The sequence below is a fragment of the Phoenix dactylifera genome, chromosome 4, assembly GCF_009389715.1.
Source record: "Phoenix dactylifera cultivar Barhee BC4 chromosome 4, palm_55x_up_171113_PBpolish2nd_filt_p, whole genome shotgun sequence".
NCBI classification, from domain to species: domain Eukaryota; kingdom Viridiplantae; phylum Streptophyta; class Magnoliopsida; order Arecales; family Arecaceae; genus Phoenix; species Phoenix dactylifera.
This window is the reverse complement of record NC_052395.1, coordinates 25,845,738-25,871,031: the sequence shown is the minus strand read 5'-3', so window position 1 is coordinate 25,871,031 and position 25,294 is coordinate 25,845,738. Positions and strand designations below refer to the sequence as shown.

The following is a 25,294-nucleotide window of genomic DNA, read 5'->3' as shown; positions in this document are numbered from 1 at the left end:
AACAAACTGAGAAAGTACTTTTGTGTGACAAAATGACCATAAAGAACATTACCAGTATTATATAATAGAGTATAATAAAATATAATATGTATTAATATATAAATATATGATATAGTATAATATTAATGTAATGTAATATAATATTATTATAATATAGTACTATAATATTATGTATTATAGAATAATAATTTAATATAATATTCAATTATTTAAATAACATATCAATGTATTATGATATAATGTAATATAATATTATATTTATAGTATAATAAAATAATAAATATATAAAATATTATAATTATTAGTGTAAATTAATTTTTCATCCTTTTAATGACCATTTATCTCTCTAACAAATAGAGAGAAAGGAAGAAGAAGATTGAGAGGGAAAGGAAGAAAGAAAAAGGCGGGATAAGGGTTTTGGAAAAAAAGTGTGATTTAAATGAGGGTATTTTGGTCCAAAAAACAGCTTTCCGATAAAGCTGAAAACAGCATTTTCGGAAAGCTCTAAATTGGAGCTTTTTTTCCAAAAGCTGTTTTCAGCTTCCCGCAAAAACTGAAATAGCTTTCCGAAAATTTTACCAAACACCATTTTTTATCTAGAAGTACTTTTGGAGGGCCAGAAAGTGCTTTTTGGCCCTCCAAAAGCTCCCCCAAATAGGGCCTAAAAAACCCTTTTTGATATGTATTCATCTAATATCCATTAAAACCTTGTTTAAAGACATGAAATATAGTTTATTTATCAATAGATTGCATGTACAAAAAAAAATCATCGGTAAAAATAATGAAGTACGAATAACAACCCCTGGCTAGTACATCAAATGGGCTACACACATCAGTGTGAACCAGGGTAAGTATTTCAGTGGTCCTCTCCCCATGTCCTACAAAGGATAGTCTAGCCATTTTTCCTTGAAGACAGGACTCACAAACTGGATATGACTCGTAAGTCAATGAACCGAGAAGCCCATCTTTCTCCATTTTGTTCATTTTGTCCTCTCCAATATGGCTAAATCTGAGGTGCCACAAATACTTCTAGTTTATCTCATCTCTGGATCTTTTGGATCCTATGGCACTCACTACTTGCTCAAGATAATTTACAGACACATCGACATGTAAGTGAGAGACTATCAATGATGAAACTACGTGCAAGTAATTTATTTCTAAAATAAATAGAACAGCAGTCTTTATCGAATGTTAAAATATGACCATCCTATACTAAACACGAAACAGAAATCAAATTCCTGCTAGCAGCAGGGACATATTAACAGTCTCTAAGCAATAAACTAAAACTAGACGGTAGTCGCAGAGGATAAGTGCCCACAGCTACAGCAGCAACTCTTGCCCCGTTGCCAATCCGAAGGATTACTGCACCTTCCGCCAACCTCCTACTTTTCTTTAGACCCTGCATAGTAGTGCACAAATGAGCACTAGAACCAGAATCTATAACCCAACTGAAGTAAAAGAAATCGTAAGGTTAGTTTCAATTACGAGCAAGTCTAACATACCTTCTGAAGGTGTGTCCTTTTTGTTCTTCAGGCTCTCGAGGTATGAAGGGCAGTTCCTTTTTCAGTGGCCGTCGACGTTGCAGTGCAAATATTTTTCTTTGTCATTAGCCTTTTTCTTATGAACTTTTTTCTTAGGCTTCTTGTCTTTCTTCTGCTTCTTTGCAGGCTTTTTTTTTCTTCCAAGTAGACTTTCTCTTGGAATCAGAAGTCAGCTCAGCAGTCAGAACAGAGCCCCTTGAACCTTTCAAGGTCCCCTCAGCAGTTACCAACATATTTAACAGTTCGGTCTTAGTGCATTCAATTTTATTCATATGGTAGTTTACTATAAACTGCCCAAATAAATCAGGAAGAGATTGCAGGATCAGATCTATCCGCAGTTCCTTATGCATGGTCATACCGAGCTTCTCAAGCTCCTCTAGGTCCTTGATCATAGTCAGACAGTGATCATGGATAGACTGCCCCTCGTGCATCGTTGCCTTGAAGAGCCTCTTGGACACTTCAAAGCGAGCTGTGCGACTCTGCTCACCATACAACTCTTGCAAGTGTGCTAGTATTTTTCTAGCAGTCTTCATATTCTCATGCTGGCATTGAAGTTCATTAGTCATGGATGCCATGATGTAGCACTTGACCCTAATGTCATCGTCCGTCCATTTTTCATGCGTCTCACGCTGTTCATCGGTCGGACGTGATGGTAACCTGGGGATATCATTCTCGAGTACATACCCTAGTTTCTCGCAACTCGAAATAATTTTCAGGTTTCTAAGCTAGTCTTTATAATTAGTTCTGGTCAGTCGGTTGGTCTCAAGGATTCAGGTCAAAAGGTTCGAAGCTGACATTGTGATCTGTAGAGAGTAAAGATTCTAGTTAGACTTTGTACTTAATCTTAATTTGTTCTAGGAACTTTTAAAACAAATATGCTCCCACTATTTTCTCGAATCCCTCATACTCCCCTGATGAAGAAATGAAAATCCTACGCGACTAAGGTTTCTAGTGGGTACTATGGTCTCACCGATTTACATGCCGCCTTACCTAACAGTTATTGATGACATATAAATGGATGAGTGTACAACTCTTGTACAATGCTTCTCAAGCAAATTGCAGTGGTATTTGGTCTCTAAGTCATGAAGATCTCACCTAACAGTTATTGACCCCATTACTTAGTTAAGTTAGACCCACCATATAACCGCAGAAATAAAGTCGTCATTGGGTTCTCACCTAACAGTTATTGGTGCCCAACCCCACCTTTACCTCGCAACATCTCATGTCTAATAGAGAGGTCCAGTCCTTCGATGCAACTTGCCCACTGTGTCCAGCTGAGACAAATCAACACCAAAAAAATCTTAGCAGCTCTATTACAATGGAAGACCTATGGACTTAATATTGTGAAATCATGTCTTAGTGTTTGCAACTTGAGTTCTTCATAAGAGATAATCGAACAATTAGCCAGGTAAGCAGGTGGGAGGCTCCCCTTACTCGGAGAGTAACGTCCTAATTAAGTAACCACCTTTTAGGCTTGCCTAGACACCAATTAGATCAATTAATCTAATATGACTAGCTCATGTTGGTTCACTCTCGACTGATTGGGGAGGTTTGTATTTAGGTCTCTCTCGATTGACTATTCACATCTCATGCAAATATATATCTACCCGCATAGACATAAGCATAAACATCCAGGCATAATATCAAAATAAAAATAACTGGTGATGATCATGGATCCAGGATGGAGTCATTTTATAAGCACATGCACGTCAATTGGTTTGATCGTCTTCAACTCTTAACTCGATCTTGATCCCCTAGGTCCAATTGTGATCAACTCCTTGATCCATCTTCAATCAACCCTTGATCTCGATCCGTGCATGTTAAGCTTGTTGATGTACATATTGATCAACCATCGACGTACAACACACATCACAGATTACATCCCAGATTGCTTTAAAAATTAAATAAAATAAAATAATAAATTACAACCCTTTTTCATGAGACATGCAGGTCTCTAATACATGAATTTAAGATGCACGCAGATATCTGAAAATTAAAATTACATGCCATCAGATAGCATCACGAACATCGCAGAATATTTCAACATATTCAAAAGGATTCATCCATGATCATCACCATACGCATCTCATGCATAAATATTATTTTCAGATCTGTAATTTAACTGATTATTTCATCTCATGACTTGCTGATTATGCAATATATGATTCTAAACATTTGTAATCACATTATCAAAGCATTAGAATCATTAATCTAAGCATCTAAAAATCAGCATGCAGAAAAATCAGCAAGCTGAAAATTCTGCATGCAGTAAATTTTAGCAAGCATAATCCTTTAAATTTTAGATCTAAAATGCCTTTAAAAATTTAATTCTAATCTTAATCTACATAGCCATGGCTCTGATACTACTGTTAGGATCTGTCACATGCCGCAAAAAATTTCAAAAATTTTTCAGATCTGCAGCGGAAGGGCATGCAAGATCCTGTTCATCACATGAACGTATTTTAAAACCATCATTTGTAGATGGATTAGGATTAAATTCTTTAAAACCATTTAAAAATTAATAAGAAGATTAGATCTTCACCTTGTGCGGGTAGATGGTCTCCACAAATCTGATTTACGTGGATTTGTTGAAGGTTCGATGGAAGCCGCACATGCTTCCGGCCTCTACGGGTATCCACACGAGGCAAAACACCGATTGAAGCTTTTAGATCTCCCTGGGGTGCTAGCTCCCTTGCAGAGATGGCTATTGATGGCTGATATCCTCCCCGCAGCCTTTTTCCTTTGCGTTGTAACCAAGGAAGGGGATGAAGTAGACCAACCAAGGAAGGGGATGAAGTAGACCACGCTAAGAGCTTCTTTTCCCTTGCTTCCTTGTGGCTGAAAGGAGGAATGGAAGGAGGTTCCTTGCTGCCAAAAATCCCAAGAAAAACCATGAAAAATTTGGAGCCCCTTTGAACCCCTCTTTTATGGTGTGTGGATAGAGATGAGCTCCTAAATTTAGGAGCTCATCTTTATCCCTTTGTGAATTCCAAATAGGAGGGGCATGGCCCCTCCTTTTTCCATCATGCCACCAGCCACTACGCCCCTCCCTCTTCTCCCATTTGGTTAGCCCCCACTTAATCTAATTAAGTGGGGAGGGTTGGGTCCAAGTGCTAGGATTCAATCCTATTCAAAATAGGATTTGCACCCATTTCAATTTCCTCTAAATTCTAATCTAATTAGGATTTAATTATACCATGACTCAATTAAACTCTTCAATCCTAATCCAATTAGGAGTCTTTTAATTAATTAGATTAAAATTAAAATTAATTAGGACTTAAGAAAATCCTAATCTAATTAGGACTTATTAAATTTCAGCCCTAAGGCAATTAGGACTTTAGAAATTCTACTCCAAATAGGACTCTAATTTAATTTGAAATCCTAATCCAATTAGGACTCCAAGTAGGACTCGTAATCAAGTCCAATTAATTAAATCCAATTAATTAAATTAAGTTGCAATCCGATTGCAATTATTTCTTCTTCAACTCACTAATTTTTAGCGGGTTAACCAATTATCAATCAAATTAATTTTTTATGATTCCTAATCACAATTCAACTATCGGATCGGTCAATATCTCTGATGTGTGTGACCCCATAGGTTCTATTCTGACTGATAGTAAGATATACTGCGATCTCTAACACAATATCATTGAAAACTCTTTTCAATAGGTTGAAACAATTCAAACTCAACTCACCAGGGATCATCGACCATCAAGATGGTCCCTATGAGTCTCACCATCCACCAGTGACACCTAGCAGCAATTAGTGGCCACCTAGCAGAATGGAATGATGAACCTCTAGGTGCATTTATCATATGATAAAGTCCTTCTATCATGGATCCCTACAGAACGGAGGTCATAGATAACTCGTCAAACTCCGTCGTCTGTCATATGTCTAAATTTATTCGACTTGAGTTCGAGAGTGGAAAACTCTTTCTCCACTGTATATACTGTCCTAGCCAAGGTCTTAGAACTCAGTCTTATAAATTACATAGGATCACTCCTCATGTATCAAGGTCGATAGATTCCATGTAGATGCATATCCTACTCCTACAGTGAACTTACTGCAGCCAATTTACACTACAAGAACCCATATGACTAGAGACCATTTATATGTTTAATCAAACTATAATAACCTCACTATGAGTAGCTGAATCACCGCAGGTCAAAAAACCAGTCACACTACTGCAACATCAAGCAAGTCACTGACGAGTGGATAGACATCCAAGTGACTTTTTATCTTGGTCACGCTCAGTACCCTTATTCTCTAATAAGCACCTGCACTATTACTTCAGTGTCTCTACAATGTGAACTCGAGTCTCATCCATCCATAAGGAAAGCGATCTGTACACTGATCTTATCGGATCGATCATCGTCCTCATGATGATCCATTGATCAGGAGTATTTAAAAATTAATCACCAATGATGCATGGCTCAAATTCTCAACTCTTGAGAATATGTATTATCATCTTATTAATTTCTTGGACAATTAATAGACACATAAACAATATGAATGTAAAAGATGCCATTTATTATTCAATAATAATAAAGTCAAGTATAAAATAATATCCCAGAATTAATAATGTGTCAGCCAGATTGGCTTCTAGGGCATATATCTAACAATCTCCCACTTTTACTAAAGCCAATCAGTCATATATCTAAGTCCCATCTTCTCAAGGTGGGCTTCAGGCTTCTGCTAACTTAGCTGCTTAGTGAGCGAGTCTCCTACATTGTCCGCGAAGTTTACTCTCTGCACCTAGACATATTTCTTCTCGAGGTAGTCGCGTATGAGGTGAAAGCGCCGCTCTATGTGCTTGGACTTCTGATGAGACTTTGACTCCTTAGCAAGAGCTATGGCGCCATTATTATCACAGTAGAGTGTGATGGCATCTGATAGCATTACATCTAGCTTTGCAATAAATTTCTTGAACCAAAAGGCTTCCTTTGCAGCTTCAGAGGCGGCGATATACTCAGCTTCCATGGTAGAATCAGCAATGATCGGTTGTTTGGAACTCTTCTAATTTACCATACCACCATTGCACAAGAACACATATCCAGATGTAGACTTTCTATCATCAATATCAGTCATGAAGTCTGAATCTGTGTATCCTTCTACCTTTAACTCTGATGCTCCTCCAAAGACCAAGAACAAATCTTTAGTTCTTCTCAAGTACTTAAGAATGTTCTTCACAGCTGTCTAGTGCTCTTCGCTTGGATTCGACTGATATCTGTTAGTGACACTCACAGCAAGTGCTATATCAGGTCGTGTACACAGTATGGCATATATGAGTCTCCCTATTGCAGAAGCATAAGGGATCCTGCTCATGTGTTGAATCTCGTCAGATGTGTTGGGGCATATCTTCTTGGAGAGATGAATCCCATGCCTAAGGAGTAATAGACCCTTTTTGGAGTTTTCCATGCTGAACCTTTTCAGCACCTCCTCTATGTATATTTTCTGTGATAGGCCAAGCATCCTTTTAGATCTATCTCTATAGATCTTAATTCCCAAAATATAGGATGCTTCTTCAAGATCTTTCATGGAGAACTCTTTTGATAACCATACCTTGACCGAGGTTAGCATGGGAATATCATTCCCAATTAGGAGGATGTCGTCCACGTACAGTACAAGGAACACGACAGTACTCCCACTAGTATTCTTATATACACACGGTTTCTCTTCATTTTTGATAAAATCAAACGATTTGATTGCATCATTGAAACGAGTGTTCCAACTCCGAGATGCTTACTTCAGTCCATAGATGGACCTTTGCAGCTTGCAGATCTTTTGATCTCCATCACTGAAAGTGAAACCCAAAGGTTGCTCCATATATATATCTTCATCAAGATATCCATTCAGAAAAGCAGTTTTCACGTCCATCTGCCATATTTCATAATCATGAAATGCTGCAATGGAAAGCATTGTTCGAATGAAATTCAGCATGGCTACAGGTGAAAAGGTCTCCTGATAGTCAATGCCTTCGCGCTGATTATACCCTTTCGCCACTAGCTTTGCCTTATAGGTCTCTACCTTTCAATCCGAATCTATCTTCCTTTTGTAGATCCATTTACATTCAATAGGTACTATACCTTCTGGTGGATCTACTAAGGTACAGACTTGGTTGGAATATATGGAGTCTATCTCTGACTTCATGGCTTCCAGCCATTTCTTGGAATCAATATATGATATAGCCTCATTGTAGGTATTGGGATCCTGTACATGTTTCCTATCTTCCATGAGGAATATTTTCTCGGTATCCTCTATAAGCATACCTAAGTATCTATCAGGAGGATGGAAGATCGTACTAGATCTACGAGGTGGAGGAGGTACTATGTGTACTGGCTCTATGTGAATAGGTTCTATAAGATCCATAACTCGTTGCTTTTCAGAGACTTTCTCTTCAAGCTCAATTTTTCTCCCACTGCCTCTATCAAGGATAAACTGTTTTTTCAAGAAGATGGCATGTCGGCTCACAAATACATTGTGATACTCTGAGACGTAAAAATTGTATCCTAATGACTCTTTAGGATATCCTATAAAACGAGCATTAATGGTCCTAGCCTCTAACTTGTCCGCATGTAGTCGCTTGACATGGGCCGGACATCCCCAAATCTTGAGATGACCAAGACTCGGCTTCTTACCATGCCATATCTCATACGGTGTGGTAGGAACAAATTTAGATGGAACTCTATTTAATAAGTAAATTGCGCTAAGTAAGGCATCTTCCCAAAGAAACATAGGTAAATCAGTGAAGCTCATCATGGATCGGACCATATCCAATAGAGTCTGATTCCTCCTCTCTAACACCTCGTTGAGTTGAGGTGTACCCGGAGGCGTCCATTGTGAGACTATGCCATTCTCCTTGAGATAGTCTCGAAATTTTTTACTAAGGTATTCTCCTCTTCGATCTGATCGAAGAGCCTTAAGAAATTTTTCAGTTTATTTTTCTACTTTATTTCTGAACTCTTTGAACTTTTCAAAAGATTCAGATTTGTGTCTTATAAGATACACATACCCACCTTCAGCAGAAGATTGAAACCCATCTTGAGAAGATGGGACTTAGATATATGACTGATTGGCTTTAGTGCAAGTGGAAGATTGTTAGATGTATGCCCTAGAAGCCAATCTGGCTGACACATTATTTATTCCGGAACATAAATTTGTACTTGACTTTATTATTATTGAATAATAAATGGACATCTTTTTCATTCATATTGTTTATGTGTCTATGAATCGTCCAAGAAATTAATAAGATGATGATACATATTCTCAAGAGTTGAGAATTTGAGCCATGTATCATTGGTGATTAATTTCTAAATGCTCCTGATCAATGGAACATCACGAGGGTGGTGATCGATCCGATAAGATCAGTGCACAGATTACTTTTCTTATGGATGGACGAGACTCAAGTTCACAGTATAGAGACACTGAAGTGATAGTGCAGGTGCTTGTTAGAGAACAAGGGTACTGAGCGTGACCAAGACAAGAAGTTACTTGAATGTCTATCCACTCGTCAGTAATTTGCTTGATGTTGCAGTAGTATGACTGGTCCTTTGACCTGCAGTGATTCAGCTACTCACAGTGAGGTTATTGTAGTTTGACTACACATACACATTGTCTCTAGTCATATGGGTTCTTGTAGTGTAGATTGGCTGCAGTAGGTTCACTGTAGGAGTAGGGTATGCACCTACATGGAATCTATCGACCTTGATAGATGAGAAGTGATCCTATGTGTTTATAAGACTGAGTTCTAAGACCTTGGCCAGGGCAGTATATACAGTGGAGAAAGAGTTTTCCACTCTCGAACTCAAATCGAATAAATCTAGACATATGATAGACGACGGGGTTTAACGAGTTATCCATATCCTCCATTCTGTAGGAATTTACGATAGAAGGACTGTATCATACGATAACTGCACCTAGAGGTTCATCATTCCATTCTACTAGGTTGCCACTACATGCTGATAGGTATCACTGGTGGATGGTGAGACTCATAGGGATCATCTTGATGGTTTACATCTAGCTCTGCAATGAATTTCTTAAACCAGAAAGCTTCCTTTGCAGCTTCAGAGGCGGCGATATACTCAGCTTCCATGGTAGAATCAGCAATGATCGGTTGTTTGGAACTCTTCCAATTTACCGTACCACCATTGCACAAGAACACATATCCAGATGTAGACTTTCTATCATCAATATCAGTCATTAAGTCTAAATCTGTGTATCCTTCTACCTTTAACTCTGATGCTCCTCCAAAGACCAAGAACAAATCTTTAGTTCTTCTCAAGTACTTAAGAATGTTCTTCACAGCTGTCCAGTGCTCTTCGCCTAGATTCGACTGATATCTGTTAGTAACACTCACAACAAGGGCTATATCAGGTCGTGTACACAGCATGGCATACATGAGGCTCCCTATTGCAGAAGCATAAGGGATCCTACTCATGCGTTGAATCTCGTCAGATGTGTTGGGGCACATCTTCTTGGAGAGATGAATCCCATGCCTAAGGGGTAATAGACCCCAGTTTTCCATGCTGAACCTTTCAGCACCTCCACTATGTACATTTTCTGTGATAGGCCAAGCATCCTTTTAGATCTATCTCTATAGACCTTAATCCCCAAAATATAGGATGTTTCCCCAAAATCTTTCATTGAGAACTCTTTTGATAACCAGACCTTGACCGAGGTTAGTATGGGAATATCATTCCTAATTAGGAGGATGTCGTTCACGTACAGTACGAGTAACACGACAGCACTCCCACTAACCTACTTATATACACACGGTTCCTCTTCGTTTTTGATGAAATCAAACGATTTGATTGCATCATTAAAACAAGTGTTCCAACTCCGAGATGCTTGCTTCAGTCCATAGATGGACCTTTGCAACTTGCAGATCTTGTGATCTCTATCACTGGAAGTGAAATCCAAAGGCTGCTCCATATAGATATCTTCATCAAGATATCCATTCAGAAAAGCAGTTTTCACATCCATCTGCCATATTTCATAATCATGAAATGCTGCAATGGCAAGTATTGTTCGAATGGATTTCAGCATGGCTACAGGTGAAAAGGTCTCCTGATAGTCAATGCCTTCGCGCTGACTATACCCTTTCGCCACTAGCCTTGCCTTATAGGTCTCTACCTTTCAATCCGAACCTATCTTCCTTTTGTAGATCCATTTACATCCAATAGGTACTATACCTTCTGGTGGATCTACTAAGGTACAGACTTGGTTGGAATACACTAATATGGTAACCTGAGGATATTATTCTTGAGTACATACCCTATTTTCTCGCAACTTAAAACAATTTTCAGGTTTCTAAGCTAGTCTTTATAATTGGTTCCGGTCAGTCAGTTGGTCTCAAGAATACAGGTCGAAGGCTTGAAGTATCACCAGAAGTTTTATCTTTTCTTTTGTTGGCAAAAAAGAAAAACATACTACCTTACTCCAATGTACATGTTGTATTGCAAGATCCTTTGCATAAATTTTCTATTTTTATATGTACAGGTGTGGACTTAGGTTGTTTGGTGATATTAAGTGATTAACTTCCAACTATTTGAGTGCACAGTTTTCGAGCATGTGCAGCGCATGTGAGATTTTCATTCCTAGTTAAGTTTCTGAGCTCTCTTAGTGAAAACGGTGACTAAATTATCTTTCTTTATTTGAAAAAATTTTAAATATAATATCTAATGTTTACGTGAGGTTGATCATATGATGGATGGACTTGGAGTTTGCTTTTCATATCAGTACAGTTGTAAATCAAAAACTTATGCAATGATGTCCTCCCTTCGGAAAAATGATCAATTACTTTCTAAAACAAGTGGAGGTGAACATTTGCATATGTTCGCTACAATTGTTGAACGTAGCCAATCAAAATGAAAATGATAATCCTAGCATTTTTTGAAGGGAAAACCCCACCATCGCAAATCCATGGCATGCCATTTACCATATGCGGAGAAAATCAAAGAGGATAAAAGGCCAACATGATAGAGAAATGGATCAAGCTAGGGCAAAAATGGCGAGGGTCCACATCCACTATCTAGCCTAATGCCATCCATCTCAAGTTGGAAGGGAGAAGGAAGGATCAGGGTTGAGGAGGGAGTAGCAACTAGGCAACAAAGATATTCGATTTTTGACACCTGTCCCATGTTGGACATGTAACCTTTGCCCATCTAATACTTCTCATTTAGGACTCGTACAGTTCGCGGAAAGAATTTTTGTTCACTGGAATATTTTTTTGTGAGAATATGATGCATGGAAAAATGGTTTTGATATGTTTGGTTGATGATGGGAAAGTAGCACATATTGGGCATCTACTTTCTGAAAAAGTTGTATGAAATATCTATTATATTCTTTATTGAAAAAACTAGTTCAGTTCACCCATGATGATTCAACCAAACTGGTTAACTAAAAGACATGATCTTTTGTGTCCAAAAGAGATATCTTTCTATAGACATCTCTCCAGCCCTTAAACTACCAATTGACAGGTATGCATTGAAGCTATATATATGTGTAAGGCTTCATTTCATAAGGAAGTGTGGGTTAAGAGATTCTCTGCAAGTGTTTTGGGCATTTAGGTTGTGGAAAACAATAGATTTTTGTTGGTGAAATCCGCTCCTCGACCAATGAATCAAACCAAAGGGAGAAACCCGTAAGTGATCCAAAATTCTTGCTTATGTAAATATGTTTTATCTTTCATTGGTATCAGAGCATGTTTGTTCGATTTATGAGATGTTTTGGAGTGGATATTACATGTTTTAACATCTAAAATTTATTGTTTTTGCACACACCACCTTGCATAGCCATTAATGGTATTTTTGTTTACACATAGAGTTAGGCCGTGATTTTTTGCATGAAGATACTATATGATATGTAGATGATATCTTGAAATTTTGGTGATATTTGGTGCATTGGTTTGAAAGATATAAGTCCATAAAGTTCAAAAAACCGAAACTATGAATCCTGATAACTTTCTGCACAGGTTGTTTTGGGAAATAAAATTTATATCAATAAAAAGCTCTTAAAACAATCTTTCTATCCATATATAATACAGTCAATTTCGTTCGCTATAAAGGGAAAAAATGAAGAAGAAAAAGAAAGGAGGAGGAAGAAGAAGAAGAAAAAAATAGTAGATTTTCGTTGGTGAAATCTGCTCTTCGGCCAGTGAATCGAACCAAAGGAAGAAACCCGTAAATGATCCGAAATTTTTGTTTATGTAAATGTATTTTATCTTTCATTCTTAATAAAGAAAAAAAAATTATTCATGAATTTTAATGACTTAAGAGTATTTTAGGAAGATTTTTTCTGGCTAGACCACGGAGCTGTGCCTATACCTTTGTGTAGTATTTTGTTTTTTTAATTTTGTTAGCTGTTTTCACACTCGTCAGGTGTGAGCCGCCGTTGTACCAAAAAAAAAAGTATTTTTAAAAAAAAGGACCTAATTTCTAACTGGTAGAAAAGTAGCTTTTTTATATTATTTTTAATAAAATATGAAAATTTTATTTCTATGAAAATGCTTTTTTTTTCTGAAAAAGACATTTGTTCTATTAAAATCTCTGATCAACCAAACAATTTTGCAAATCGTTTGCAATTAATCAAAGTCTTTGATTTTAACACGTGTCCCATGTTTGGACATGTAATATGTTCCCATCCAATACACGGTCCGGACTAAAAGAGATCATGCCATATTACGAAGGTTGCACGTAAAGATAGCCAATACACTGAACCACGATCTCGTCACCGTCCGCGGGAAGGTAAGCGTCTCTCTACAGCTACGTGGCCGGCAAAGGAGGTAGCATATCTGCATGGACCAGAGGATCGGCGGTGACGGGATCCGCTCATCTAAATCTTGCGCTTTTAACTTCTCTTTCCTCCGACCCTCGGAAGAGCTTCTCGAAAAACCACGGAGAATCTTAGGGCGCCTCTGAAGAGTCATTTCTCTGAATATTTTTCCCCTGAAAAATTCACTCCCAGAGATCGAGAAGAGGTATTCTTTGTTCCATATTAGATCGAATCTCGTCGCAATTTCCTATTTATGATGAATATTTCATGTCTCTAGACCAGTTTTTTCACTATATTTCTCCGATTCGTTTTCGGTTTTGGAAATCTCGATTTGAATATGTGAAACTCTATAATCTATTTAGAAAATATTTCTGGTGTTCGGTATCAATGAAAGAATTTGAATGGTATGAGATACAGTTTCTTTTTTTAGTATTTTGTGTTCTGATGACGATTAAGGTTTCGATATGGGTTCATGTGATGGTTTCGTTTCCAGTTAATTCGAAATTGGGAACCGATAGGATCGTGGCTCTGATTTTATTATGGTTGCTTTTTGAGTGGGTTTTGTGGATTCGGGATTTGAGTTTTCTGTCAGATTTGAATTTTCATTGGCATTGCATTTAGGCTGTGTTGATTGGATTTGATGGAATTTGTATTCAGATGGAAGAGGGATTAGGTTTTGTAGTTGTTGTGGTTTTCTTTATCGCAGCGGAATTGAAATATGAGTGCTTTCACTGATTAGATGAGGGTTACATTGGAGTGTTTTGCTTAAAAAGTTTAATTTTTGGGGTAAAGTTGTGATCATGTATCCATATGATCATCCTCTTCTTTTGTGATCATGAAGAAAGTGGGTGGTGTTGCGATTTTTTTTTCACTTTCCCCATTTTATTACCTGTAATTTTAGAGGTATTAACTGGAGGGATTATCCTTTAAGGCGGTTTTTGTAGGATGCTAAGTTGCAAGTGTCATTAAGAGATTATATTCTAGTTTTTCTTGTTTTTTTTTTCTTTTGTTGAAAATCTATTCGTTCCCAATTGGGGTAGTGGTAAGGACTACGGTGAATGCATTGCATACATAATGAGCCTTTTGTTTTGAAGAAAGGGGGTCTTAGATCATGCTTTGTATAGATAATAGATCTTTGAGGTGGCAGTATTTACAATGGTTTTATGAGTTATTAGCTACTTAATTTCGAAATGTCGGTTGCTACCAATGTGTTTAATTACATGCGGACAGATGGGGCAGTAATTTTTTAGAATTTAGACTCCGGGCTTTGTTAAAAACAAAATGTATTGGCTATTTTACTTTATTTTAGGGTTTGGAGAAGAATGAGTGGTAGAAATTGGGATTTGGGGCAGGAGGAAGGGAAGAAAGAAAGAAATCTCCTTTATGTAAGATTTGGCTGTTGGTAGAAGTTCTATTATTGATTAATGGGAGGGGGGGGGAGTTAGCAGGGCTTTCTTTCTTTCTTTTATGTTTTTTTTTTTAATTTTACATTATTATGCAAATTTATCTCATTGGATTTTAAAAATTTTTACATTTTGTAATGGCTTGCTATGCTTTTGATAGTTGCTTCCATATAATACAATCGAATAAGAAGTATGAGTTATTATTGTTTTCTTAAATGTAGACTGCAGAGAGTCTAAGGCAGATAGAATTTAGTTATATATCGTACTCTTTTGATTAGTTAGCATATAATTCCTTTATCTTTTTTTTTTGTGTCTGATATCTTTTATAAGGATGGATTTCGGTACTCCTGACAAGAGTCTGGAAGAGACCAGCAAAGAAGGGGCTCCATATGTTGGAGAGCCATGCCTTAACTTACTTGATAACAAGGACGACAAGGATGGAAAAACTTTTCAAGGTGAAGCTGAAGCATTGGATGTTAATATGCAAGGTTACACAAATCAGGAGCGTGCTGGATCACCATTGTTACCTGGTAATCCAGCTTCTCTATCACCCTCAGAGAAAGCTGAAGAATCTTGCTTACCAATTGAGTTAGATATGCAACATGAAGATATCAAGAGGATTGCAGACTATACAGATGATGGATTGAAGTCCACAATCAAGGAATATGAAAACCATGATAAAATGCAAGGGGCTGACTATGTTGGTCTTTCTGGTGAACAGCTTGATAAAAGTGCTAGTGGATCATCAAATATGTTGGAATCTAGAAATTCAGATGCATGCTTTCATAAGCCTGTCTTATCAGCTGATAACAATGATAATCCTTATGAAGTAGTGGATAATGGAACCTATGGCTATCAAAGTGCTAAGTCACCAACTTTGGCAGCAACAGAGAATGGAAATGTTGGAAACATATCAGGGAATTCTCAATCTGAAAAGGCTGAGCTTGGCAATGAGGAAATGGATCATGAGAACTTTAGTCATGTTATTGAAATGAAGGATAACGACTACCCTTTGGAGACAGTAGCTTCCAATAACAGTGGGATGGTAAGGGAGTGCACTGATCTGCATTCTCCTAGAAAAGTGCGAAATGGTACACCATCACCAGAAAGAAATATGTCTGATCCTATGGAAAGGTCTCCTAACAACCAACCATCTGCAAGTCAAGAGCTCCTCCCTCCAGAAAATAATGAGAAGAAATCAGCTCCTCCAATCCGATCTAAAAGGAGACGATCACCTTCTCCTGAAAAGCATGCTGTGGATCGGAAGAGAGCTTCTTCCCATGATCGATTATCTCCATCTGTAAGACGGAAATCTCCTTTAGGAAGGACAACACATCGAGATTCTCATCACAGAGATGATTCTCCAAGAAAACGCTTGTCAGCATCACCTCGAAGGCGAGATTCCCCGCGAAGGAGAGAGAGGTCTGAATGTCGATCACCTGTGAGGAGGAGGGATTCTTCTGGATCCAGAAGAGACAACCGTGGTAGATCTCGATCAAGGTCTCCCTACGCAAGGGATCGTTATCGAAGATCACCAAGGTATTTTTTTTTTTTTTAAATATCTCTACTGCTTCTGATCATGTGATCCACCTGCTTGAACATCCAAGGCTTTTAGCTTTTAAACCAATAATCATTAATTGGTTAATTATTGTTTATCTATTTCCTTTAGTTTGTCAAAACCTCTTGGTTGTGATGTGCTAGGAGAAGGCATTCTCCGAGGCGCAGATCTCCGCCGCCAAGTTACCATTCTCATCGTCGTTCTCCAAGGAGGCCTTGGTCACCACCTGCAAACCGCAGCACTGGAATCGGCAGGCCTGGAAGGAATTTATTTGTTGCAGGTTTCAGTTATGTTACTACTGAGAGAGATTTAGAGAAGAAATTCTCGAGGTTTGGACGTGTAACAGATGTTCGCATAGTTCGGGATAAAAGGTAACTTTGTATTTTTTAAATTAGTTCTAGCTATTCATAACCATCTCTGTAACAAAGGTTTGCACCAGCGTCAAAGTCATTGTAGGCCCACCCATTTTACATGTGGTTTTTTAAAAAAAAAATCATTTTGTCTTTATGGAGCATGTAAAATGGTTGTCTATTCCTTATTTAGTCCACATGCTTCTAAAATCTTATTATACCACATCTACCCAATTTGGCTATAAGAGGTGGATTTTGGGAGTAGGTTCACATTTATGGTTCATCTTTGTTTCTATGCACATACTTAGCACGTGATGTAGTATGAGAGGTATGAGGCCTGAAGAGTGAGTAAAGAAAGGGTGGAAGGAAAGATGAAAGAGAAGACTAAGTGGAAGGAAGACGAGATAATAATAAGTTGAATTTCTGATAATATTCACAAAAAAATGCATTTGGAGCTCTGCAAAACTTCTATTGTATAGACTGAAAACCACTCTAAATCATTCTCATAATAAACCTAGGATGTGCCAATTTGAAATACTTGGGTCAAGGTTGATGCTTTTTGTTAAGCAATCTAGCACTTCCTCAGGTCAACCTCTCACTAAAGAAATCATACTCATAATGAACCTATAACTTCATTCAGTCATAACCAAAATAGGACTGCTTGTTACTTAGGGAAAATTATAGCAATATACAATTAAATATCAGAGGTTATTAAAGCTCATCTCTGGACCACTAAAACTATTTATCATAGTAAAATCTGAAACTTTAATTGAAGACTCTGAATCTACTCTAGGTCTTCAATGTTTGTCATGACTTCTTTCTCCAAATTTTTTTTTTTGAAAAAATGAAAATTAAAAAATGTTTCCTTTTCTCTGCATGCCCAACTAAGGCATATATATCATTTGGTGGTATCAAAGTAGGTGTTCTTAGCAGTTGGTATTTCCATTCTTGAGAATCTAGATCTTCAAATCAAGCTTTGGACTTTTGCCCCTCTTTCATTGAGGCCGTAAGTTGTCTGAAATCTTAAATTGGTTTTTAATGCTTGTTTTAGCACTCTTCATTTTTGGTAATGTTCAAGGCTTGGACTGGTTTTGTACGTCTGTTGCTTAAATATTTCCCTTCTGCATATAGGTCAGGTGATTCTCGTGGCTTTGGTTTTTTATCCTTGGAAAGGGATGAGGATGCTGATGCTGCAATACGTGCTCTTGATCAGACAGAGTGGAATGGTAGAATTGTTCTGGTGGAGAAATCAAAGACATATGCTCGCTAAATCTTCTATCTTGGATTTTATTATACTTGGAGAGAGAGGGAGATGGCTGTTTTGTCAGCTCTATTTCATACCAATATTCCTTTCAGCCATATGACATTGGTTACAAGTATACGGCAAGTATTGTTCTAAACCAGACTCTTGATGCTGTATTAGGTCTATCTTTGCTTGGTTGGTATAGGCTAATTTTGACAGATTTTAAATAATTTTTGTTGTTTTACTTATCTGTTTAAAAAAAGTGTATTATATGTACATAATGAGGGTACTTGTTTCTGTCAGATGATAGCTCATGTGAAATCCTCTTTCAGGGTTTAGCAACAGTTAGAAATGAAAGTTACTGTACCTTTTGAGTCTGGGAACCTCTTCCTTAAAGAGTACCATGCATTACAAACATTGTGCATGATTTGAACCTGCCAACTCGATCCAGTGCCTTCAAGACTTGCTGGAATTGGCTTATTGGTGAAGACATACATTTTTGCAGCATGAATTTCTGATCAGTACTTATATGATGTCATATGTTTTAGTAGATATTTCTTGTGTTCTGCAGGCTATGTTAAAATTTGTTGAATCAAGCTTGATATCCTGGACCCTTCTTTGTTTTGGCACATATATGTACCCCAAATGTTTTGGCACTTTCGGTTCCCTAGCATGGCTTCTGAAGCTTGCCTGCACAAAACATCAGCTAACTCTGCTGTGCGAGCTAATGGTGAAGATGTGCTTTTCTGCGTTCTGATTCCTCAATACGGATTGGTTTTTGCAAGCACGTAATATATTTTGAAGATCTTCTTTTGCTGCAGGCTTGTACTTGTCCTTAACAATACCATATTATCAAGCCTGATGACCTGAACCATACTTTTGTTCAACACCGTTAGCACTTGGACATAGCGGTCTGATGTAGTACAAATCATGGTTTCAAACCTAAGCGTCATGGAGATAAGTTACTATCTAATCTGGCTGTCTGGTCTTGTAAACTGGTGTGAGAAAATGTGGCAATTGGTTGTAGAAATGCTTAGTCATAGCCTTTTTCAGGATCCTAAGCCCAACAGTACTTCTGAAGGTTTCTTTAGAATGAAATGATGCTTCTGCAGAGTCTGGCAGAAATTAATGGTTTTATGTGTGTTGAATAGCTTTTAAATTCATTTTAAGGGAATTTTTGACATTCATGGTGATATTAGGCTGCTTTTTCTAGGCGATTGAAGACCCAGCCCCTATTGTTCTCTCTCAGAAGTTGCAAGAAATAATTTTGTCGATAAAATGAATGCAAAATTAGAATGACTCATTTCTGTATCTTTTTAAGTTGTTTAAAATGTGATGGGAATCATTGTTTCTCTGTGCATGAATACATCCAGTGCTCTTTTTCATTAGCATGTTTTGGTGCCAAATCTTGCTTAAGGGCATTGCGAGGCTTCGATGAACTGCATATCATTACATCAAATCGTAAGATAAATGCATGCAGAATTAAGGTTCGCTTTGAAATTGTTGGAATCCTCCACGTTAACAAGCAGAGAGGTAGCTTATCTATATGCAGTTACTTTGTTTCATTGCTTCCACATGACCTGCCATGCAAAACTAGTGTGCCAAATAAGCTGTCCTGCTTGCACGGTCAAAAATGATTTAGCTAAACTGTGAATCATGGCTTTGGATTCACGTGTCCGGGAACTGCGGTCGTATTTGTCATGCGCCTGAAGGTGGTCCTGAAATCTGTCCAATATTTTGGGCTTCGTCTGTAACTTGAGGCTGACATTGTAAAGAATTAAGGTTATTCTTGCACACATGCCAAATTCTATGTTGATGTGAAGCTTTGTTATGATGACATGTCCTGGAACAACAAGGATAGTGTGCCGATTTAGACCCAAAATTTATCTCCACTTCTAAGTGGAAACATTGAAGATACTTCCATGGTTGGCCGGTGAAAGGTGAGAATCTCAGAAAGTGTGAGACAAGGTGGAATGTGCCATGTAGTTTGTCATCTCTTGACAAGAACAACAGAAAAAAAAAATGAAGATATTTTTTTGGATATATGTTCCATATATGCAGTTTTTGGTCTTTTGAGGACTTTCAACCGTGGTATGGACTTGAATATTTGATGAATTGTGTGGCTATCAAGTGATGTATATGATTCATAGCTGATAACCGTCGATGAGGATTAGGTGTCTACGCGATGGCTATTTTGGGTTATCTACAGTCTTGCTTTAGGGTTATTTGTTTCAGTTATTCTCTTGAGACGTATGTAGCTATATCATGGAAAATGTTCATCAAATTTGCGTTGGAAATATCCATGGATAGTAAGCTGATCATCCGTGATGCTTGTTCACACAATCCACACGCTGTCTCCAGGACTTGTTCAAGGCCTGTCCGTGATGCAGCAGGTAAATGCCCTCAAATCCGGGCTCGCTTTAGGATGCACATAAAGTATAGATACTTTTATTAACTAACCTTCTTTTTGTTGCTTGCTTGTTTTTCTCCCTCCTCCCCTCTATGTTTTAACTCGTTTTGCTGAACAGTGAAGAACTCTTGTTCTTTTTCTTTTTTTCTTCTTTTTTAAGAAACGGGAAGAGCGAAACCTCCACCGCTGCGGAAAACTCTTGGGTTGCCTGTTCCTTTAAAGGACCAACGACCTCCTCCTCCTTCTCCTCTCCCAGCACGACATATGATGATATATTTGAATGACGAATTCCAAAAAGATTAGGAATTGCAAGATCCAGTGTCTTTGTGATCCTTCTTTCTTCCCTGCGGTGCAGTGCAGCCGAATTAACTCCAGTTCAAGTTCAAGATTGTGTTGGTATAAAACAATGTTGTTTCATGTCTGGTTGGCTTAGATTGAAAGCTGGAGAAGAACCTTGTCAAAAGTTGAAGCCGGACAAATCTTCTGTTACAGAGTAATCTCATGGCGTTCAGACCCCTGAACTTGACAAGGCCATTCTTTGTTGCCTCTCCGGCAAAATTCGGTGTAAATGGCATGGGTTTGTGCATACTATCAATTACAGCTACTCGTTTCTGTTCTTCAAACGTGCATTTTAGTATACTGCTGTAGGAACGAGCAGTTGTGATTGGTGGTGTGTATGACCATATAGCGCATGCAATGTAGGAAATAATTTCTCCTATAGGTGTGTGTCAGGTGTGTGTCGGCATTGTCCCTTTTTTAGCAAATGAATGCTAATTCTAGTTAATTGCATAGATTGGAGTCTTTCAATAAGGAACTGCAAAACGTGTCTGATCAATGCCTCAGCAGTAACTAATGACGGACCTGAAGACCTCATCTGGAGACCTCTGGTTTGAAGGCCCGAGTTAGGAAATTATAGGTATTGAAGGTTTTTACCCATGAAAAAACAGCTAGAGTTTAGCACTGTTTTATTGCCCATGCAAGGAAAACTAGAAACGACTGGGTTCGGCTCTACCGGGAACGGAGGGAAGGAATTCACATAACTACAGTGATGTTTCCAGCGGAACTTCTTCCAAACTTCCAATACAAAGTTTTTTTTAGAAATTTAAACTATGGATGCAAATTCTTGTAACACCACAAATAATCAAGAATAAATAAATAAATAATAATAAACTGAGAAAGAAAAATTTAGCTATAGAGATAGAGAGACTACGTTGTCGTTAAAGGTAGATTTTGTGTTCCCGAGAATCAATAACTTGGCGCAACGATTCCGAACGCGTTTATCTTTAAGAATTCAACTATAACAACACCTCTATAGAGATATGCTCTCAAGTACAAAAATTTGATTGAATTGCTTTTGGTCGTGCCGTGCCTCAAGGATGAATATATGGTGGTATTTTTCAGAAAAAAGAAAGAAAAAAAAATAGAGGGGAGACAAATAGGAAGAACTTTTTCAGAAAAGAAACAAAGATAGAAATCATGTATTTATAAAAGAGTTTTACGAATGTTCTGGTCAATTGGTCAAAGGCAGCGACGGTAGCAGGGACCACTCAGGCATCCAATGGTAAAAATTCCAAGCATGAAACGGCTTTTTTTTTTTGTTTGTTTTTTTCTTTGGATGGATAAGAACAAAGAAGTTTGTGTTTTGAAAGACCAAAAAAAAAAGAAAAATATAACCAGCAAGCAGTTTTATCAATATCCCTCTTAGAAAGGACAATGGCATCATTGTCTGGTTTCATCCACAATTTCGGTAGGTGCTGGTAGACCTTGGATATGAAGAGTAATGTCCCTCTCAGTCGTTCCTTCCGCTTGACTAGAGTTTCCGCACACGCGGTTAGAAAGGCTTGATGGGCTTTGTTGTTCAGGATCAGCCAAGCTTGCAACACTTCGTTCATTCTTCTTGATCGCAAAAGACGAGCAAAGATCGAACAACTTGGAAATGTTGACGAGCCTTCTTGATATCGAAGTTTCATCAGTTCTTGCACCGCGAACATGCCAACGATCGTAAAGGAAGCAAACCACAGAGATTGCTAAAGCTGTTGTGGAAGGAATTCCGGTAATGAGGAAAAGACCCCGGAAGTCATCGAGTGAAAGGGTTTCTGAGGTGGCCGTGCTGCTATCATTAGAACAGACAATCCTGTTCCTGTAAAGCTTCTGTTCGATGTCATCGATCATCTTTAATATTGCCCTCGATATATCGGGGACGAAGGGTGATCCTTTAGGGAAGGCCTGTACAAATGAACAGAAAGAAAGATGAAGTTAGAGCTCTATAATTTTGGTGTTCGCATCCATGAATACAGAGGGAGAGCGAGTCTTAAGAAGTCTTACAAAACCAAAGCCATCAGTTCTGTAAACCGGTCCGACCATAGTGTATTTGTGACAATATTTGGAGAGGAAGACTTTGACGTAAGGGATCTCTTCAATAATGGCAGAAACACCACCTTCAGAACTTCCTTTAGAAAAGGCCTCATCATGCTCCTCAGCAGAATTGTAGGCCCTGAGTTTGGACTTGTCAATCTTCCATTGGCCTTGCATGGAGAAGCGCCCCATGTAGCCAATGTAACCCCCATTCCTTATTATCTCATTTACGTCGGTGACAGCAGGAGTAAGCTGCTGCATGGTAAGCATTGAGGCTAAGCTTGCAGAGTAGCTCGATGTCAAAATGAACACCGCAAACACCCAAATGATGACCACAACTCTGGTGAAGTTACCAAGCAGCTTCTCCCCTGAAACCATTATTTTACATATGACTATCGTCTTTAATGGCCTATCTTAAGCATAGAAAAATTTACAAGGTGGAGGAGAAGTTACTAAACTGTTCGCGAAAGCCAGTGTTGAAAAGGAGAAGTAGAGGACTCTGCCAACTTGATTGAGCAGAGGCCCCTTGAACACTTCGTTGATGCCATGTTCCAAAGTCCAGACAACGAACCCTGTGAAGACGAAGAATGCTCCACTTGCCAGCCAAAGGCTTGCTGTCAGCGGCTTCAAGAAGATCCATGCACTCTTTCGGTCATCCCTGACCGGCACCACCATGGACATCCCCAGGTCGGTGTAAGGTACCGTAAAATCCACGTACAAGGACCGGTTTGGTGTGATCGTCACATCGCCCACCACAGCATCAAAATTCTGTTCCTTCTTTTGTCGCGTTGAATCAAATGGAATGCCATTATGATAAAACATTATGAATTAGACCGTCAAATAAGCTAGGATGAAGCATAGCTTTGTTAAAAAAAATTCATGTCATATGGTACCGGCACTGTGCTAATGTGGCAATCGTACGAAATCCGGTACCGAAACGACAGACCATGATTCAGATAAAAAGAAGATCGAACTGACCTTAAGGTAGACCTCGTAGACGAGATCATCGTAACTTCCCTTCCATCTTTCCATCAGCATCCTCATAGGGAATGTACTCGTAAGGCACGACATAAGGCAGTGAGGCCATCACCATATCGAACACATCGATGCAGAACCCACTTCCATTTCTTTTGGTGAGGGGATTCCACTCCGAATTGACGAACTCCCTGAAGCCTCCGGATTTCACTGGAATGCCAATCCTTAGCTTCTTCCCGCTTGTCTGCCAATCCAAACCCACGGGCACAGCCAGCGTGTCCCCAGGCCACACAATGCCACCAAGACTCGCCTTAAAATCCATGCTCTTAGAGATTCCATGGGCTGAAGTCCAGAACCCAATCCTTTTCCGCCTATTCCCAATCACATTAACCATCTCAAATCCTGTGGATTCGAGTTGCCCATTTCGCAGATGAAACCTCCCAAACTTAGTGTTCGATATCAAATCGAGAAGTTTGGGGCCGGTCGATGAGAATCCAAGTCGCAGCAAGCCGGTCGTGGAGTGAGCCATGTTAGGCTCTTGATAGATAGAGCCTGCCACCCCAACACTCTCTGCAGCCATCGCTAGAGCCCACACAGTATCATATGCCCATAACCCCAAACACACCTGGATCTCCTGCTCTAGCACCAGGGTTCTCCTGGTGGAATCTCTTCTTCCATCTCGATTCGAAATCGTCGAGCTTCTTAGACTTCTGCACGTATGGGTTGATGCTCAGTACACCTTGCATAGCATCAATGGTAGAGGAATCCAAAGTTTTCTTTTCGGGTCAGATTTTGACCAGACATATTTTCCCATTCGAGAAGAATTAGGCAGAGCGATAGAAGGTAGAGTTGATGTAGAAGTCGAGATTTATTTTCCGAAGAATTTTAGCTTTTTCGAGTTTATTTCTACCAATTATATCTATTTTGGGAATATAATCCTATTAGAACTAGAAGAGGAATCCAACCCGAATTATGCAAGGGCAGACCTCGCCATTATAAATAGAGGTTGTGTACCTCGATTTTAGATCAATGAAAGAAAAGAGGACTTAAGCCTTACTTTCATAATTTTTCATCTTCTTCTAAATTTTTTTTGAGAGATTCAAGTTGAGCGGGTTGAGGAAATTCTTTCTTCTCCTAGATTGGATCAAAACTAACCATGGTGAGCTCATCTACCACAATTTCCACACAATACGCCAAGTGCTAGCTTTGCCGCCACAAAAAAAAATATGGGTATAGTTCTTACAATTTGTAGATTATGCTAAGAATTTTCATCTACACATTCTTGCAGATTTAGCCCTATCTTTAGATAATTTTCATAGTAGATAGTGGTTTCAACAAGCCCAAAAATGTCTTCAGCAAGGCCCAATAAGTTGGGCTTTTACTGGACTGAGATTGGGGTGCAATGTTGAGTTACTTAGCACTAAAGTCATGCAATATATTTTGTGAGATCACCTATTGGCACTATCACCTTGCACTTTCAACTACCTTGTAATCTAATTTAAATGCCAAGGAAGAGACTTTTTGCCATCATGTGAAAGTAAGGCTGCAAATGGGTTGGGTTGGCCCATGACCCGACCCAAACCGATCCATGTAGACCGGATCCAGACCTGATTTAAGGACCCGTAGGGCCAAGTCGGGTTTCAAATTTAAATCCATTCCATATTTCGTGTCGGATCTAAGTTTATTG

The 25,294-nt window shown here is 38.6% G+C and overlaps 2 protein-coding genes across 10 annotated transcripts; one reads left to right on the top strand and one right to left on the bottom strand.

The window, feature by feature from the left end:
- The first annotated feature begins 13,393 nt into the window (after nt 1–13,393).
- Nucleotides 13,394–19,181, top strand: LOC103723485 (scaffold attachment factor B1-like). 9 transcript variants are annotated; one of them, XR_606645.3, is made up of 7 exons: nt 13,394–13,518; nt 15,047–16,255; nt 16,418–16,645; nt 17,756–18,011; nt 18,200–18,350; nt 18,439–18,597; nt 18,689–19,181. XR_606645.3 is itself a non-coding variant. In XM_008814402.3 (4 exons), the coding sequence occupies exons 2-4, from the start codon at nt 15,048–15,050 to the stop codon at nt 17,892–17,894; spliced, it is 1,575 nt and encodes a 524-aa protein (XP_008812624.2). In that variant the 5' UTR covers nt 13,394–13,518; nt 15,047; the 3' UTR covers nt 17,895–19,163. The 9 variants fall into 9 exon arrangements, 1 of the variants encoding a protein (XP_008812624.2); XR_001880370.3 differs by having other exon boundaries at nt 17,756–18,007; nt 18,439–19,181; XR_606644.3 differs by having other exon boundaries at nt 18,439–19,181.
- A 2,815-nt stretch (nt 19,182–21,996) lies between these two features.
- LOC120110679 (glutamate receptor 2.9-like) lies at nt 21,997–23,454 on the bottom strand. Its single transcript, XM_039126267.1, has 3 exons — nt 23,091–23,454; nt 22,603–23,000; nt 21,997–22,503 (listed from the first exon to the last, which is right to left on the bottom strand). The coding sequence occupies exons 1-3, from the start codon at nt 23,452–23,454 to the stop codon at nt 21,997–21,999; spliced, it is 1,269 nt and encodes a 422-aa protein (XP_038982195.1).
- Between the last annotated feature and the right edge of the window lie 1,840 nt (nt 23,455–25,294).